Raw genomic sequence first — 16,844 nt, 5'->3', positions numbered from 1 at the left:
TGTTTCTACCACGGTGTACATAATTTTTTATCAAATTGCCATGGTCTACCAAGTAATAAGGAACATGCTTGCATGGGTACCACATCACAATCCACACAATCAACATTTGTAGAGATACTAAAATGCACATGAACAGTACATGTTACCTTAACCTTGTCGTTGTTGTTGAACCATTGGATGTAGTAAGGATGTGGATGTAGTCTTGTGGTGAGAGATAGCTTCTCCACAATCCCATGCTAGCCAAGTTGTTGCAACTCCCTCCATCAATGATGACGCAGACAGAACGTTGCTTCACAACTCCCTTTGTATGGAGCAAATTATGCCTCTGATTTGGCTCAGCTTGTGTTACCTGCACACTCAAAACACGTTGAGCAACTAAACTTTCATACATGTCAGCGTCTTCAGTAGCCATGTATTGTGTCCCATGCTCAGAATCATCTCCACCGTGTTCTTCACTTGTAATAAGAGCCAAAGTCTCCTCATCATAGTCACTAGTAGACTCATACCCACCATCCTTAGTAGCAATCATCACACGCTGAGATTTGCATTCTCTCGCATAATGACCTCTCACCCCTTACAACAACCACAAATAATACCACTCGTGTGCCCTATTGATGCCATGAAAGAAGAAGAGCTCTGTGTAGGCTCGATAGGTGTGCTCTTGATAGATAGTGGTGGTGGTGCCTGATTTCTTGTATCACAGCTGGAGGTGGCAGCTAATGGTGGTGTCGGTGTAGCAGAACATGTGGAAGTAGAGGATGCACGCAGTGTCCATGATGAAGTTTGACCTGCAGTAAAGTTAGTCTGCGCCAATGCCCGTCGATCCTGCACTTCACGTTTAGCTTTGCAAGCAAGATGGAATAAACGAGTGATATTATTATATTCCTTGTACTCTAAAACAGTTTGAATCTCTTTATTTAATCCACCCATAGAACGTGCAAGCATAGCTTCGTTATCCTCAACAATACCACATCTAATCATGCCAGTTTGTAATTCCTGATAATACTCCTCTATAGAATTTTTTCCTTGTCTCAAACACTGCAGTTTTTGAAATAACTCACGTTGATAATATGGTGGAACCCAACGAGTATGCATAGCAATTTTCAAAGCATCCCAAGTAGTAGGGATATTATCATGATATAATCTACAATGTTCAGACCACCAAACAGAAGAAAAACTAGTGAATTCACAAACAGCAGCAGCAGCAACATGTCTATCCTCAGGATACAGTAAGCATGTGAAACGTTGTTCGGTTTCTAACTCCCAAGTAAGATATACACCAGGAATGTATCTACCCTCAAATGGTGAGATATTCAATTTTATTTTAGGAATATGGTCATAATCTCGTACCTAAGGTGGTGTTGTAGCCCTACCGTTGCAATTATATGCATGAGGTCGACCTGGTGGTGGTGGTGCTGGTGGTTGCACGTAGTTCTGATTTTGATCAACCTCATCCTCGTAATAGCCCTCCACCTCTGTAGTAGCAGCATGAGCTACAGAAGCATCAACGGCAGTAGCAGCGACACCAGAATTTTGTCCTGGCTCAAGAGGAACACGGCCCGCTCGGCGGAGGGCTGTTTCGCGACATGGAGGTGGTCGTTGTTGTTGTAATGGTGTAGCAGATGCAGGTGGTGGTTGTGGAAGACGCGCAAGTACTTCATCGAACTTGGCGTCCAACTTGGTGTCAATTGTCTTCTCAACGTCATCAATCCTCTCTGGTGCCTTTCCAAAGCTGGCCATGACGTCTTCCACCTGTTGACTCAACATTTGATGAAATTTATCATGAAGCTCCTTCTTTGTCATGTTCTCCCAGTCAATCTCGTCGGCTTGTGGTCCTGCCATGGTTAGCAGCAATAGAAACACACAATAATATGCTCCTACAGACTACTAAAAAGTGGTAGTGTGTCACAAATCCATCAAGCAAATCTCAAATTCTTATCAGTTCTTACCCAATAGCAGGTGGCGATCGGCAATCGTTGTAGTCAAAACTCTCAAAGCTTGGATAGAGGGATTACCAGGGAGAGTCAAACACACGACGTAGATGTATGTGGAGTTGGGAAGGCTTATAATATGGTAGCAAAAAGGGCCAGCAATAATCAATTCAGAGATGCAAAGTTGAATAAACGCTCAACGACGGTACTATGCTGGTCCTAGGCTAGACCATGCTAGAGATGCGAGCCTAGAACACTAACAAAATCACGGCGCTGCACATAAACAAGGGAGGAGCACACTCTGAATCTCTCTTTTATTTTTCCTTTTTTTCACTTTTTTGCACTTTTTTCCTCTCTTTTGTTTGCTCCGCAACAATTTTTTTCTTCGAGAAAGTCTATGAATCGCCTAAAAACTGCCTAGCCAGAATTTTCCAAACTTAGTTTTTTAAAACTGGAACTATTTTTCTTGTGCGCGTGGCACGGAAGTTGGGGAATCCGACTTGTTCATGACTCGTAGTATCGCGTGCTCTAGGAATCGAAAATAAAGGAACAAATACTGGACTCGGACTAGGACTGGTGGTGGAGATGAATCTGGCGGAACTCGGACTGGTGATGGTATATGACGATGGTATATGTGGATTCGGATTGGTGGTAGTATATGAACTCGGATTGGTCGTGGTATATGGACTCGGATCAGTGGTGGTATATGGACTCAGATTGGTGGTGGTATATGGACTCGGAGAAGTAGCGGATAAGCGGTGGTGGTATATGGCAGGGGCGATGATGATGGTGCGGCGGCGGCGTGACAACTTATGAACAGAACTCGAAACTCTAAAGAACTGGACGCTAAGACCAACAACTTGACACGATGATACAACCGCAAATTCAACAAAGCAAAATACTAAAAAGACTATGCAATGGCTCAGACTGGTTCGGATATGATGAACTAACCCTAATTTTTTTGGCTTTTTCGTGGACTGTAGGTATGAAGAACAGACTCGATCTAAACTACAAAAAACTGTAAAATCTCACCAAGCAACCTGGAAATCTGATACCACTTGATAGAGACGAAGGTGTCCCGATTTTTCGAGAGATAGCTATCGTTTTTTCTGGGAGTCGACTTTGACGATCCGACTACGAACGTGCGAAGACGTCGCACCTTAGCAATCGCTAAACCAACTTCCGAGGGGTTATTGAGTAGGCCGGAGCACGATCAACCTGACCACGAGGGTCTATTTCCCGCGAGCAAACAAAGAACAAGCAAGAAACTGAGATTGCAATCTGGATATTGCGAATAAAAGAGAAAAGTTTTATTAATGAAGGTAGGGTGCTGTGACATCTTGGTCTGGTCGTTGAACATGAACGAAGTACGAGAAGTTGCGTCTATGGCGAAGTTTAAATCTAAACAAAACCCAAAGTCTAAATGGCGCCCTAAGGGTTGTATATATGGAAGAAGAGGGGGATTTCGTGGACCTTAAAGGAGGGGTATGAAACCAACCCTAACTGTTGTTTCCCCACACATACAGACTCTAAAAATAGCCTATACTCAAGTATTTTGAAATTACATGGGTCTGGCTCAATAATAAGGTGACGCATCACCTATAATAGCCTCTAGACGAAATTTAGGAAGTGGCATGTTGTATATTTTGTCCAAGCCTTCATGCTCTTATTATGGTGGCTTCAAGTTTCTGAAATCATCACTTGAAACTCCATTCTTGTTCCCCTGGCGCATGCCATCATCCCCATGCTTGAACTTGCTCCAAGGTTCATCTTTCTTGTCCAAGCTAGGCTCTTCATTTATAAGCAAAACAAATGTATCCAATTTAGGCAGCATCATATTCTCATGAACATTACACTATTAGGAAAAGGGCTATAGATGAAATGGATACTAATGACGCACCTGACATGTGGTGCGCCACTACAATATAGCAGTGGCGCACCATGTGCAGGTGCGCCATTAGTGTGGAAGACACTAATGGCGCACTAGATACATGGTGCGCCATTAGTATGCGCACTAGATACATGGTGCGCCACTAGTAACAATTTTTTTTCATTTTTACAAACATACTAATGGCGCATCATGTAGACAGTGCGCCATTACTAGTTAAAACTAGTAATGGCACACTGTCCACATGTGCGCCATTACTAAGTTTTTCCCCCTAGCTATTGGCGCACCGCCAGGGGGTGCGCCATTAGTAATCTTCCCCCTGGCTAATTCGCTCGATCCATTCGTCCCTCGCTCCACTCCCCCCCTCGCTCCACACCCGCTCCGACGACCCCCGTGCCCCGCCTCGCCGCCGACCCACTGCGCCGCCGCCCGGTCTCCTCTGCCCGTAAGCCCCCCTCCTCCTCTGCCCGGCCTCCTGCCGCACCCGCCGCCGCCCCACCCATTGCGTCGCCGCCCGGTCTCCTACGCCTCCACGATCTCCGCGGTGAGTCCCTCAACCGTTCCCCCCTTCGATCCGCCTCCATAGGCCACCGTAAGCCGCCGACGTCGACCTCGCGCTCACCCCATAGCCGGCCCATGTGCCCCCGGGCTCCTCTGCCGCCCTACCAGCTGCTCCTGCCCTTGGGCACGCATCCGCCTGCGCGCCCCTGGCCATCCCTCGCCCGTGCTTGTCCGCCCATTGCCGCTCGCGCGCGCCCGTGCTGACTGTTGTCGCGCCGCCCCCGCTGCTGTTGTTGCTCTGCTGACTGCACTACTGCTGTTGTTGATGTTCGTTGCTTGGCACTACTGCTGTTGTTGATGTTCGTTGCTTGGCCGCTGCTTGCTACTGCCTTGGCATTGCTCTTTCCCGCTGCTGATCATGCCGCTGCTGCTGGGAAGAAGAGTAGGAGCCATTGTTGCTGTTGTTGTGCCTTTGGTCAGCGCCGAGCATGTGGTCCATGGAGTAGCAGGGTGGTGAGCTTGGTGTTTGCAGGTGGTGCTGGAAGGAGTAATCCTGGCCATTGGCCTATTAATCCTGCGGGCGTGCGTGCGGCGGCGGCTAAGTCAGAGAGTCAGGCCAGATGGTTGGATTGCCTTCTACATAGGCAGCAGCATGCATAGGCACTTGACATGTTCTGAGTCGTTCCTTCAATCCAATGCTCCTCATAGGATTAAGCAAAGCCAATTAAGCAAAAAGACAACACCATCATAGATCACACATCCCTCAAGGAAGAACCACTTTCAGCTATCCATGAAGAACCACTTTCCTGCTTGTCTGCAAAGTGGTTGTTGGAGTCCAGAACACTTAAATAGTTAGTCAAATGAATTGCTTGCTTGCTACTTTTTTAGCTACTATTTTATTAAAAAATTATTGGATTTTATATCATATATATTGTTGGCATGTATTTCATATGTTCTGTAGCATTAAGGCTACATAGCATGCCATTTTTGTGCCTTGTATTAATTGCTTTCCCTACATGTTTGCAGGTTTAAGTGAAAAAAGAGGAAGAAAGGAGAATCAGGGTAGGGTTTCATGGCTAGAAGATATATTGCTGGGTTTTGTCTCCGACCATCGTGTCGTGATGATATTGGGGGGTTTTGTCTCCGACCATCGTGTCATGATGATATTGTGGGGTGTTGTGGGGTTGCAGCGGGGCGGGGTGGGATAATGATTTTGCAGGTACCCCGAGAGGCCCTTGAGTTTGTCAGAATGTTGATTAACTTCCGTTTCGGCAAATTCGGGTACTCCATATGTCCTATTTTCAGCAAAGGTCATGCTGAAATTTTCCGTGAATTTTAGCATGACTTTGCTAACAATAGGACATATGGGGTACTTGCGACTAATGCATGGGCCTGGGTATCTTAGTACTTAATTAAGTAGGATCAACTGCCTCTTGTGTTATACATATAGAAGTGTGATATGAACTCATAGTTATTACTAATGTCAAGAGATGATGTAGTTTTGAATTATGAACGTAGGAAATGTCGTCATCGGACGACGAAAGTCTCCCGAGGGAGTGCGGCTGGTGCCACGACGATCAAGGTCTGTGCGACAGGCCTCACCTGGACGATAATCGGCGCTTCAGCATTAAGCTCGAGGAGACCTTCGAAGTTGAAACGATACACAACGACGACAATTGTTTTTTTCATAATTAAGCATGACTTCAACTATTTCAACGTGTAATTTTCATCTTTTACAATTCGAGTATAGCTTATCCCATGCCATGCAAGACGCTATGTCTTGGAGAGGATGGATTTTGAATACCATGAAATTTCTGAAACAAAGAAAATTCACCTAAGGACTCATCACGATGTGGACTTTGAAGTAAATCTGTATAATTCTGAGAGCGTAACCCATTTTGGTTGCAAATATTGGGAAGCATTTTGCAAGATGTATGGTTTTGATGAGGGTATGCTTATCACCATGGATCTTGGTAATCCTGACATCGACCAAGACAATATGGACATTTGGGTCCTTGTTGATACGCCTCCAGTTCTACCGCTATGTGAGTTTCTCAAACATAGTTATTAGCTAATTTATATTGTTTATTTCAAAATAGTTGACAGCTTATTTTTATTGTTCAAAGAATGTGTGGGAGATGGTAGACAAAACCCACTACACCGATGGCTCCGAATTAACAACTTACAAGGAGAAAAATCATCTGGTCGGATTTTGTACTGACATTGAGAATTACAATATCCACAATCAAACTCCTCAACATTATGGTCAATACGTGCCACTAGTGCATGTGTTCAACTACGGTAACTACCATGGAGATACCCTGGTAAGATTTTTACTATTACGACATCCATGCATCTTTTGCATATTTCTAAAACTAGTACATCATTGCTAACTATGAAGTTATTACTATGTTTTTCAACAGATAATCCCAGAGAATTGTGTGCCTCATTTGATGTATTAGAAAGGTAGTCTCAATGTTTTGAACATACAGCCAGGTCATCCTACGAATCTTAACTGTCCATACGAGATTTCTAAAAGAAGTGGAGACATGAAAATCAAAGGATGGAAAAAATGTATGGACAGTCGTAAGGAGGTTCTTGGAAGCAAAAGGAAGCGAAGCGCAAGAATTGGAGACAGGATGTTCTCCATTCTCCATAATGGAGAGTCGGGGTCTATATTGTTTTATGCTATTTTACCTTCAATATGATATTTAGGTCCTGCCTAATATTGATAATCATGTGCTAAGAACAATTAAGTAGGGTTGGTTCGATGACTATCAAGATGATGATCGTATAACTTGTTATTAATAACAAGTAGAAGTTGTATGATGATGATTAGTAGGACTTGTTAGGATTAGTATTACTTCCGACAAACTCGTTACTCGCGGTCTCGAGACTTGTAATGTTCTATCTTTGTTCGGTCTTTTGAATTCGGAGACTAATATGATGAATTGTATTCGGAGACTAATCTTCTATTGTATTCGATGAATCTGCTCTTGCTGTGTGGTGCTGTCTATATTCTGTCCAATAATATATTTTGCAACCTGTGCAAAAATCAGAAAAATAAAAAAAACCTAATATTCATACTAATGGCGCATCACCCCACGGTGCGCCATTAGTATGTCAGATACTAATGGCGCATGTTGGTCTATACTAATGGCGCACGGCATGGTGCGCCATTAGTATATAATACTAGTGGCGTGGTACTAGTGGCGCACCAGTAGTGCGCCATTAGTAGGCAAAACTGGTGCGCCACTAGTAGGCCTTTTCCTAATAGTGTTAGAATCGTTACCAAGAAATGAAAGTACCTGGTAATTCAATTAGCGTGCGCGAGCTCTAGTAATTGGTCCAGTATGTATAGCAGCAGGGGCTGTGGATGCAACAATGGTATCGATGTCCTCATCATGTGCTTATCACCGTCATAGGGCTTGTGATCTTGTGTCTCCGACGGGTCTTTTGGGACCCGCTCAATTTAGGTTTCAGGTGAATCTATCTGGATTCGGAAGGTTGTCGTGGACTTTGGAGTTTCTATAGACCCTTATCGGTGTTTTTTTCTCCAGGTCGGCAATTTTCTCTAAAGTGCATCGATGACTTTTCGTCCGGTGCTTCTACAAGCTCATGTGTGTCAAAAAGTTTGCTCCGCTGAGGCGAGGCCCTGAGACGGCATCGAGCTATGCTCACGGCGCACCGCCGGTGGGTGCAGGAGGAAGAAGACTTCTGCAAGCCTAAGGCTTTGAGTGTAGTTTTTTTTCTGCGTGAGTGCGTCTGTAAGGTCATGTGAAGCCTAATATATGGTCTTAGGCTTTACGCATAAAATAAAATATACTAGTATGTAAGTTGTTTAGTGAAAAATAAATTAATAAATAACCTTCCTCCCTCTTTACATTTGTCAAGGGGTGTTGGTTCAAATGCATACAACACCCCTCTCTCCTCATTTATTCTCTGCCACACATAACACAATCCATACGACGGATTTTACAAACGGCTTGCCATACAAGAATTGGAGATGGCCTTATAGTTGAAATAAGTATTGCAACTATAGATATCCGATCGGGCCAAATTTCATGGGTCGACATGTTAGCTTGCGTGCCCGGCACGTCATGGGCCCAACTCGACATAGGACTAAACCTCCCGTGCCTGTCCCGTGGCACGACATGTGTCATGCTCGTCTGCCGAGGAGAGGCTCGCTTATCGCATGGCACGACCCATTTAATTGTTTTCCTAATTTTTACGAGGCTATTGCCCCAAAAGGCCAAAAACAACTCAAAGGCCAAAAACAAGAGACCAACTAGTTGGCGAGTGCTTCTAGGGGTGGGCTGTGAGTGTGCCACTTGACGCGCTCTTAGCCGCCGTCACTTGTCACGCTCTGGGCGTTTTCTCCAGATTTTTTTATTTTTCCGCACCCATTTTTGGCTTTTAAAACGATTTCCCCTTTTTTTTGATATTTTGGTTTTTCATCGGTCTTCCTTAGCTTTTGGACCAAAAAATAATTATTTTTTTGTGCAAGAGGCACATTTTTGCTTTCGCGAGAGGCCCGGCCATGCCTCTCGGAAACGAAAAAACGCGTCTTTTATTTTTTTTCTTCCGTGAGAGGCATGGCCATGCCTCTCAGAAACGGGAAAAAAACACTTTATTTATTTATTTTTTCCCACAAGAGGCATGGGTTTGCTTCCGCAAGAGGCATGGGCATGCCTCTCGAAAACGGAAAAAGAATGTTTTTTTGTTTTTTTTCCTTTCACGAGAGGCACGTTTTGCTTCCGCGAGCCGTGCCTCTCGAAAATGAAAAAAAAACATTTTCTTTTTTTTCACGAGAGACACATTTTTGCTTTCACGAGAGGCACGGTCATGCTTCTTTTTCTTTCAGGAGAGGCACGATTTTGCTTCCACGAGAAGCACGGTCGTGCCTCTTTCAAAAAGGAAAAAAAAAGTGCTCCCGGTTCGGATTTTCCGTCCGGTTCTTATCGTTTTTTTCGTGTAAAAAAAATTCGTCAAAACTTATCAACATGGGATTTAATTTTGAAGATCTCGACGCAAGGAATCCAATGGTGAAAACGGTTCAAGATTTGGAGGCACGATTTAAGAGATAAAACGTTTTGAATAAACGGATGAACGGAAAAAAAAGAAAAACTCACAGGTTGCGGCAAGTGGCGCTCATGCAGTGCGTCACTTGTCGCAACCTGAGGAGGTGGAAGTGATCTTTGAAAGGAGTACCCCTTAATTAGTGATTTCGCAAAAATAACCAAAGGTCAAAAAAGCACATGGGCCAGCCTACACACGTGTTGTGTCGGCCTGCCCATTTCAGTTAATGTGGCGTGCCAGGCCCGTTTACGGCTGTGCTGGGCCGGGCCTGCAACCACGCCCCAGGCCAACCGAAACCGACCCGATAACCCCCAAGTCCTCGTCTCCACTCTTCTTTCTTCGTCATGCTCTGGCGTCAATGGGCGGTACTGGCGGGGATTCGGCTGGATCATCGACGACCATCTTCGCGAGCCCGCGCGACCGACTGCAGGTTCACCAATCCCCACTCCTCGCCCTGATCTCGCCTAGCTAGTCTTTCAATCGTCGCATAACTGATAGAGACAACGCCCAATGCCGAACATAGGTTCACATTTTTGTGGGATATCCGGGAGATTAGGGCTTGGGGGCGTGGGGCGGTCAAGTTACTACCCAAATCTAGAAGAAACACCAAGGCTGATAAGAAAACCGAGGTGCGTTGGATCTCTCTTCGACTTGCCTCATTCCATGGCCATGTACATAGTTCGAATGCCCCCCTCTGAATATCACTGATAATGCGGCACATGCTTTAATGAGTTCCTGCGAGTTAGTAATTCATTTATTCATGTATAGTACTGTATAAGATACTGTAGTACTCAACCATCGATACCGTGCTCAGGGATTTCTATACAGACATATGCGAACCCTGCTCACTGAAGCTAGTAAGCAACTAGGCTTATCTGACGCCCCATAACACTGAACCTCAGATTCGCATCATTATTGAGTAACATATCTGCCAGGATTCAGAAGAATCAGGCTTTACTCTTTAGACAGAGGAGTGAATCCGTGCTTAACAGCTGCCGACCAGACCTTCTCGATGTCCATCATATCATCTCCGCACTCGTGCATGTCCCAACCTTCTAGTGCGTGTACCATTCCAGCAACGCGCCATGCGCTCATCACCCTTCTTGGAAGCCAATTCTGTTCATAAAAAGGGAGTAGAAGCACATGTCAGTGTCAATCACATTATCTGTTTCAGTCTTGGATAGGGAGTTGCGTATGTCAAAAGATCCTATTTCGCCTTTCTCAAAATTACAGAACAACGTAATGAGAACATTTCATTAATACCTCACAGGTGTGGACATTCTGCATTGCCTCTGGGATCTTCATTGCAGGGTTGCTCAAGTAAGTGCAATCCTTGCGTATCTTTTTAAGGGGAAACTGTGATGTAGGAATAAAAGTTGCTCCTTTTGGTGCCCCCATTTGTTGCTTATCATCTATGATATCTCCTATCCAGATCTGTAGCAGTGAAGAAGTAGTCATTGAGTATATTGCTTTTCAGAGTGTTTGTTCCTATTTTGCTAGCTACATAGATTTAGAGTGTAATTTCTTGTCATTTGCTGGTAGATGATACTACAGCATAATGTGTGCTACACTGCTACTGTTTTCCGCCAAAAAAAATTGGGTGAATTAGTTCGACAAGGTTTATAGAAGCATTCACAGTCAGGTCTAATATCTCTACTAGTTATACCCCCACTTATGATATATCCACTCTAGGAAGCTTCTTGACGATTTTCATCCCTTTCCCCAGATAACTTTTACCTGTGGTGTTTCATCACTGGAGAATTTCAGATAGGCAATACTGGTATCTGGAAGTCGCAACTTGAGCATGTCATATTCCTTCTTTTGATTCATGATTACCTACACAAAATTGCATATAGAGTGAGATCAATTCATACAAAAAGTGATCTGCTAAACGAAATCAACAAAAATAGCAGGCTGATAGGTACCTGGACACCTCTTTCGCATAATGCTGTAGCTATTGCTTGTTCTACCTTAGAACTGCCTCCACAGAGAAAAACTCGCTTTGTATCTGAAGGAATGCTCTTGAGAACAACTGCTGTTGCTAAGCCACTTCCATCAACAAGTCGAACTCCTAATTTTGAATATTTATGTGTAAATAGTTCACCACTTCCATTGAGTTGTTTTGCCTGGAGCCAAGAATACGAGGGTTAATATCTTTGTGCTGACCATTTGTGTGAAATTAGAATGTGTTTGACTTTTTGCAACATGTCACTTAACATGCATCAGAAGCTAGTGTCATGTGGAAGCAAGTACAAAGAGGGAGTTGCGCAAGAAAAGTTCGGTCATCATGCCTGATTTAAGAGTCCAAGACTGAACACTTTGACCCCTCTTCCATCCGCATCTAATATTGCCATCTCAATTAACTTGTTGATGGATTCCCTCTCCCTAATCAGGCCATACTGCACATGGAGAAAATCCTATCAATTTGCAACTATTAAGCCATAAGATTCATACAACGCGGAAAACCAATTACTTGGAAGTTGTATCTTGGTATCACCCATGTTTGCATCTTGAACTTCTTCAGTTTGAGACTTTCGACGACAAATGCAGCGGATCCATAAACCCATGCCAGTACCATTGACAGCCATGCCATTGGCCATATCATCCACATATACCATACAGGGTTATCTGAGGGTTTAGAGGCTATAGAGGCAATCCCAACCCTTAGATGATAAGTTGATTGCAAGGTGGTCATATGCGTCAAGTGAACAACATCTGGTGTTTCCTCTTTTCCAATCAGTGTTCTCTCATACAGCTCGTCAGTTGACTTGTCCATGGTGTTGTATATGTAGTCATAGAACGGCATAAACAATGAGTAGTTTGTACGAAACTGTGTATGATGGAGAGAATGATACCTGTGGAGATGTGAAAAATACCTTTGAATAATTAGGTTTGTAGTTTTATGAAGCTATGACTAACCATTTTAACTTTTTGTGCATTGTTTGTAGAATCGACTGGTAAATTTTGTTAAGAATATAAGGGACCCAAATTCTATCACCTAATTGCATGTTAACATGATTGTAAGGTTGAGCTTAAAATGTTTGTACTTACGATGGAGTATACATGAGATACTTCAGAGGAGGGAAAACTTGGAAGATCCACTTTGGGAGCATCTCAAAATTGCAGTGTCCCATATTATTCATGAAGTCGATGTAAGCCAGGTATAGGACAATGCCCAGGATAGAACCATATCCCATAAAAATTGGTATCAGCATGGGGATCGAGAATAAGAGGAAGTAAGCTAAGATTTCAGCAAATGGATGAACGACAGCTGCCAATCATATGGTAAAATTTCATTAGGTTAAAAGAGAGTTGTGCATTAGCTTCATAAATACCACATCAACAAGCTTTCTGCAAAACAGAACACTAATTGTTAACGTAGCAAGCACTTGGCGATTCATTAAGCAATAGAACATGTAGAGAAATCTGAACTGGATTTTTTTTTTTTTGGAAAGACCAAGATGGTAACACCTTATTTCCGAACAATATTTTTAGTCTCAGAATGTTGTCCATGAGACTTCTATGTTTTTCTTTGGACATATCTATGCTTTGAATTCCTTATGCTCCTGGAATCAGAATGGATATTGTAACATGTGCAGATGCTTTCAGATGTCACTTATCTTAAAAAAATAGTGGTTTTGTCAGTTTTTATATCACAAATTGGCCAAATTGTTTGCTATGCATAATCTAGACACTTGTGAACTTAATGCCACTAGTGATGAAATGCTTTTTTGTGTGTGGTCCACTGTTTGTTCTTAAAGATGGTGGAACTATTCATCATGATGTTAACCCTCTATTCTGAATGCTACTACTTACAGGTTATGGGCTCTGTGACGATGGAGGCATGGTGGTGTGAGTGGTAGCGAGAGTAGAGGAAATGGTGGTGCAGCGCCCTGTGGAACCAGTAGTAGAGAAACTCAACAGGTCCTATGTGAAGCAACGCCATGATGATGGCTCCCTTTGTTTCCCACATTGGCATGAATCTGGTACTCGGTATGGCTGCATAACCCAAGTAGAAGAACAGCCCAGAGAGGATGATCTGGTCATCCCTGTACAGAGTGGTAAGGACAACTTAGCATTACACACAGATAGCATATTTTAGCATTCGATTGTGATGGACCATTGTATTTCAGGTATGTGCCAGTTAATTTGAGTGTGATAGAAGTGAATAGCAGGATGTGCGCATATATGACTTACCAGGATCTCTCCCGGTCCACCTGCTCGAATTCAAGACCGCGGTCAACGATGATGTGCTTCCTGCGTGCGGTTTGGTGGTGAGACAAGCTGATCCAGATCTGGTTGTGGATCATCCTCAGAAGCAGAGCTGGTAGCATGGCGGCGTATGCTGTATCCATGTCTCCCCACCCACTGGTGACCACCCTGTGCGCAGTGTGCAATGCCGCAGGTGCGAAGACCAGGTACTGCTTGCAGTGCATGGTTAGAGTATCATGTGACATTGAGGGATGGGAATTAATCAGCGGTGTATAGCAGGTGGTAATCAGATCTTTGATTGTTCGGAAGCTATTGCCGTGGCTTCAAGCTTGAAAACTTCTACGTTTTGAAGAGAAAAGGAGGTTTGTGTATGTCCATTTAGTTGGTTATTATGTACGTGAACTACGTGAAAAGTAAAGCTATTGTCGGTGGTTCATATTAGGATCACAAGGCCAATGAATGCAAACGGTTCAAGGTTTCATGAGAATGGCATGAGCTGCCCAGCAATACATCTTTATGATTTGATTGCTGCTATCAGGGATTTTACCGGTGCCTATGTTATCATACTCTGGTCGCTATCCACCGTGCAAGAAGCATGCAAAGGAATTTGTCAAAGGTCCCCTTCCTCTCTATCTTTCTTGTGTGTGTTTTTAAATGAGTCAGAGCATAATAGAATGGTAATATAGTTTACTTCCATCGTTTTTCTTGAAGCAGTTTTTCTGGATAATGTGAAAAACTGAAAAGTACTCAGGGAATCAGCAACATGGGACTGGAACGCTTATGCTAGAATATACTATTTACAATTCAAAATACAGGGTAGTTTTATTTAATTGATAACAGAATAGTCTTGAGTGTTCACTGCGACATGCAACTTTTACTGCAATTCCTGTTCCACTTGGCTTCAGTACTGGGACATTATGGTGCGTATAAAACTTTATTTTAATGCATACTTTTTGAAGGAAATATATAAATATATGAATGACCTCATTGAAGTAGTTAGTTTATTTTTTGGTCGCTCAATCATACGATGTTCCTAAATTTGTGAACATGAATTTAGCTAGATAAAATAAAACATTATGTCCTACTTTTCTGAACCAAAAACAAATATCAGAGAGGAACTCCAAACGGACAGTAGCACGTAAAGTGCAGACAAGATGTGACATACCTTGAAGCTGCCCATCCAGTGCCATGGCCATTGGGTCAAAGGGCCCGGCTGTGCTGCCATGGTAATGGATGCACGACCACTTTCCTCTCTTCCAAGGTAAGCAGCTCCCTCAGCAAGCAAGCTCTGCTACGAACTTCAAGCTCCGGTTGCATTTTTATATGCATGGACGGTTGTACAATATGTTCTTGCAATATTGTGTAAATAAGTCATTTTTTTCATGCGCCCATGCATGTTTCCGTTCCCATTACCAGTCTTTATTTCTTCACAGTATCTACTTCCCCAACTGTATTTTTCTGTGGCTTGCCTTGGAAGGTACATTCTAGGCAGAAATACTCAAATCCAAATCATGAAACATGCTTTTTTAGTGCGTCCGATCACACAAAACATGCTGTTGCTTGCTATTGGCATTTGTGTTACTTTGGCTCCTGTCTCCTATTCTTCTTATATTGCCTTCTTGGGCTTCATTTTGGAATTTGGGATGTGGGTCCTTTGTCATTCATGCGATTCACGCTTTCTGATTATGAATTTTATCTTTCTGGTCAATTCAAGAGAGACTAAACGTAAATGATAGAAAAAAACAGAAACATGAAATGATGTAGTCAGGTGGGAACAAAATGATACTCCCTCCGTTCCTAAATATAAGTCTTTGTAGGAATTTCACTATGAACCACGTACGAATGTATATAGATGCATTTTAGAGTGTAGATTCATTCATTTTGCTCACTATGTGGTCCATAGTGAAATTCCTACAAAGACTTATATTTAGGAATGGAGGGAGTAATTAATAAACATGCGCGTGTGACATGAGCTGCAATTTGTGTAAGCAAGTTAGTCAAGTCAAACTGTGAATGTACAGAAACTTATTTACTACTTCCTCTGTTCCACAATATAAGGTGTATTGTTTTCCGTGTAAGTCAGCCATTAGAATATCGGGCTTGCTAAAACTCAGTCGATTGAGATTTAACAGTCGACCTTGCAACATTTTGTCCCAACGTTTGCAACTTTTTTCCCTATCAGTTGCAGCATCCGTCTTGTTGTTTGTAGCATGTTGTCGCTCATCGATTGTAGCACATCGTTTCACCGGTTGTAACATCCGTCATTGACGGTTGTAGCATTTTAGTCACACCTGTTGCATCATCAGTTGCCGTTGTTTGCAAAACCGTCGCAACTCTTTTCATCATCATTTGTAGCATCAGGCCATGCCGCTTGCAGCAAAAACAACTACACTGACGTCACTCGACCGAGACTTCGTTAAGTCTCAATCGACTGAGTTCTAGACAGACCCTTAGAATATTTGACCAAGATTATAGAATAAAATAACAGCATCTGTAATACCTATTAGATCAAATATGAAACTACTTTTCATGATGGATCAAATGATATAAATTTTATATCGTGAATATTAATATATTTTTCTATAAACTCGGTCAAACATGCCCTCGTTCAGCCTTATATAAAGGAACGGAGGGAGTACTATACTTGATAAAATAAGGACCCTCTTAGCTGGCGAACGTTCGCTGGGAAGGATGGCAATTGCGAACGATTTCGATGGCAATTTTAGTTGTAGGGGGTGGCAATTTCTTCAGACTAGCATGTCAATTTCTTCTTAGAGAAGGCAATTTTTCCCCAAAACTGCCATCATTTGATCTCGATCAAACGGCTGCGAGGGCGTTTGCTGGGAGTTCCTTCCCGACGAACGTTCGCCAGTTAGCATTACCGTAAAATTAAGGACAGACCGCCAAATCTTAAAGATCAATCACTTCTAGGATAATTTACAAGTCAATGTTAGCCGTGTTCAATAGAATGTCCAAGGAAGCATGGGCTGCACTGAATTTCGACCGCAAATGGGTATTGGCACGTTCTTGCTTAGCATGTGAGTCTAGTAAATGATTCTCCACAGACTGTTTAGTCTTTGACATAGGAGCTGATGATATCTCGGCCACCAGCGGGCCATATGCCGCCACCTTGAGGTGTGGATCAACACCAGGAACCCCACTCCACAGACATATCCTCCATCTCTCGCCACCTGCTGTAAGCTAGGATGATGGCACATCAAAGGCTCAAAGCT

General features: G+C 43.1%; 1 protein-coding gene and 1 long non-coding RNA gene across 5 annotated transcripts; one reads left to right on the top strand and one right to left on the bottom strand.

Moving 5' to 3' along the window:
• The first annotated feature begins 9,729 nt into the window (after positions 1-9,729).
• On the top strand, positions 9,730-14,925 carry LOC123189908 (uncharacterized). Of its 4 annotated transcripts, XR_006496044.1 has the most exons (8): positions 9,737-9,829; positions 9,923-10,028; positions 10,670-10,719; positions 13,218-13,460; positions 13,533-13,817; positions 13,891-13,973; positions 14,054-14,227; positions 14,723-14,925. It is a non-coding gene; the product is annotated as an uncharacterized lncRNA (long non-coding RNA). The 4 variants fall into 4 exon arrangements; XR_006496042.1 differs by having other exon boundaries at positions 13,533-13,973; XR_006496043.1 differs by lacking the exon at positions 9,923-10,028 and having other exon boundaries at positions 9,730-9,829; positions 13,533-13,973.
• LOC123189907 (very-long-chain aldehyde decarbonylase GL1-7) lies at positions 10,139-14,879 on the bottom strand. The gene is made up of 10 exons (XM_044602425.1): positions 14,777-14,879; positions 13,597-13,820; positions 13,216-13,448; positions 12,451-12,670; positions 11,873-12,254; positions 11,691-11,798; positions 11,325-11,525; positions 11,137-11,235; positions 10,663-10,833; positions 10,139-10,515 (listed from the first exon to the last, which is right to left on the bottom strand). Exons 1-10 carry the CDS (start codon positions 14,834-14,836, stop codon positions 10,354-10,356), a joined length of 1,860 nt encoding a protein of 619 aa, XP_044458360.1. The 5' UTR covers positions 14,837-14,879; the 3' UTR covers positions 10,139-10,353.
• Positions 14,926-16,844: the final 1,919 nt, after the last annotated feature.

This window comes from Triticum aestivum, chromosome 2A, assembly GCF_018294505.1.
Source record: "Triticum aestivum cultivar Chinese Spring chromosome 2A, IWGSC CS RefSeq v2.1, whole genome shotgun sequence".
NCBI classification, from domain to species: domain Eukaryota; kingdom Viridiplantae; phylum Streptophyta; class Magnoliopsida; order Poales; family Poaceae; genus Triticum; species Triticum aestivum.
This window is presented reverse-complemented; position numbering and strand designations above follow the sequence as displayed.

Bases quoted from the DNA above. Each gene is read 5' to 3' on its own strand.
- LOC123189907 (XM_044602425.1), bottom strand. From the start codon at position 14,836: ATGGCAGCACAGCCGGGCCCTTTGACCCAATGGCCATGGCACTGGATG. The intron at 13,449-13,596 runs GTAAGTCATATA...CACTCTGTACAG, and splicing joins GTGGACCGGGAGAGATCCTG to GGATGACCAGATCATCCTCT. The intron at 11,799-11,872 runs GTAATTGGTTTT...CTCCATGTGCAG, and splicing joins TACCAAGATACAACTTCCAA to TATGGCCTGATTAGGGAGAG.